The 1,941-nt window shown below is 48.9% G+C and overlaps 1 protein-coding gene across 1 annotated transcript in view; it reads left to right on the top strand.

Annotated features, from left to right (window-relative positions):
• Positions 1 to 1,941, top strand: part of LOC106821339 — a 2,792-nt gene that overhangs the window by 364 nt on the left and 487 nt on the right. Inside the window, exon 2 of the mRNA XM_014826099.1 lies at positions 7 to 286. Within this exon, the coding sequence (XP_014681585.1) occupies positions 7 to 286 (280 nt within the window). The remainder of the gene's footprint in view (positions 1 to 6; positions 287 to 1,941) is intronic.

A 1,941-nucleotide genomic window follows, 5' to 3' on the forward strand; every position in this document is an offset into this window, starting at 1 on the left:
ACACAGAGCCAGAAATGTGGAGACTGGGGTACACAGAGCCAGAAATGTGGAGACTGGGGTACACAGAGGCAGAAATGTGGAGACTGGGGTACACAGAGCCAGAAATGTGGAGACTGGGGTACACAGAGGCAGAAATGTGGAGACTGGGGTATGCAGAGGCAGAAATGTGGAGGATGGGATAAATACAGTGAGATGGGTACGGAGGCTGAGGAATACATGGAAAGTGATGTGGGAGCTGCGGTGTGCGGAGGCAAGGATGCGGAAGACGTAGTATACAACGCAAAGCGTATGTGTGCTGTGGTATACATGGGCAATGATGTTGGGGCTGAGATATATAGAGCGACATGGGTGGGAAGCTTGGGTATATATATATATATATATATAATATATAAAGGCAGTAATGTGAAGATGTGTGTACAGAGTGACATGTACGTGGAAGCTGGAATAAACAGCTATGAGGATATGGGGCTGGTATATTGAGAGGTATAGGCATGTGGAAGCAGGCAATATATCAAGACAGAGACATGAAAACTAGAATATACAGCTCTCACAGTCCCTAACCTCTTCCCCTTCCTCGCGCCCTGTAAGCCACCGTGCGAGTTCGCGCGGCAACCTGAGTTAATGCGAGCGTAATGTGATGTGAAGCCGAGATCACAGCTCTGCATAGCCTTAGTGGCGCTGCGGGAGGAACGACGCAGATATCGCGCTCTACAATCTCATTTTAAATAGAAGATTGCCGCGCGGCCCTCTCCGCTCTCCGCTCTGCTGCTCCACACCGTGGTCGCATTACGTCGCGTAAACCTCCACATGTGCGTCGTCTTTCTCTCTCGGCGTCGCGGCTGCAGCGAATTCGCGCGCGCCGGTATAATGCATCGCATTTTAATGTGCGCGCCTAAGCCGACGTCGCAATCCGCCAGCGCGTATTATTAATCAGTTCTTCGCGGAAACGTAAGGTCTGAGCTGAACTCGACCGACGGCAGGCGTGCGTTGGTGCATGCAGGCAGGCCGGCGGGGCGAGAGGAGGAATGCGTTCGTCCGTCCTCGTCCTGATCCCGCGCCGTCTCCCCCGCGCGCGCTTCCTATGCTAATAACGCAAGCTCTCTCTCTCTCTCTCTCTCTCTCTCTCTCTCTCTCTCTCTCTCTCTCTCTGTCTCTCTCTTTCTCTCTCTCTCCCTCTCTCTCGCTCTCTCCCCTTCTCTCTCTCTCTCTCTGGTTAAATCGCAAGGCAATCTCGTCAGCCAGGCTTTGGACCGGCGGTCGTAGTGCGTAAGGCGACGCCGCAGTGTTACACGATTTATGCGTGAATGTTTGCGGTCGGGTTTTAAAGGTACCTCCCTACTTAAATTGAGTCGGCGAAAGTAAACTTGGTATGTACAGCCCCCCCCCCCCGTATTCAGAGAAAGTGCTGATATTAGAGTTTGACGTGCTTGAAAGTTAACCGCAGGTGCTATATAATCTATAGATGCTGTGTCGCGCCGCGGTGCATGCATACTGATGTTCCCAGACACGAATGTTCTGATGTTCTGAACGATCCTTTCAGGTTATAATTGCTATCTATGCCGCACTAGATGTCACCACAGGCACACGCGATGACAATATTTTGAGAAAGTAAAATTCTAATGGTCGCACTCGCAGCGCCTTCGGATAAGTATGGTCATAATGACAGCCAGTTTCGAAGTTTACTCTAAAACTATATAAATGCGGTGCAAAACAATTTTCCTGACGGCAGCGATAAATTTTCCGTCTCTATATCCGCGAACATATATGCCTAGTTTAGTGTCTGCGCAACGCACAGAGCTATCTATCTATCTATCGATCTATCTATCTATCTATCTATCTATCGATCTATCGATCTATCTATCTATCTATCTATCTATCGATCTATCTATCTATCTATCTATCTATCGATCTATCTATCTATCTATCTATCTATCTATCTAT

The sequence above is a fragment of the Priapulus caudatus genome, unplaced genomic scaffold (genome assembly GCF_000485595.1).
Source record: "Priapulus caudatus unplaced genomic scaffold, Priapulus_caudatus-5.0.1 Scaffold4, whole genome shotgun sequence".
Lineage (NCBI taxonomy): Eukaryota > Metazoa > Priapulida > Priapulimorpha > Priapulimorphida > Priapulidae > Priapulus > Priapulus caudatus.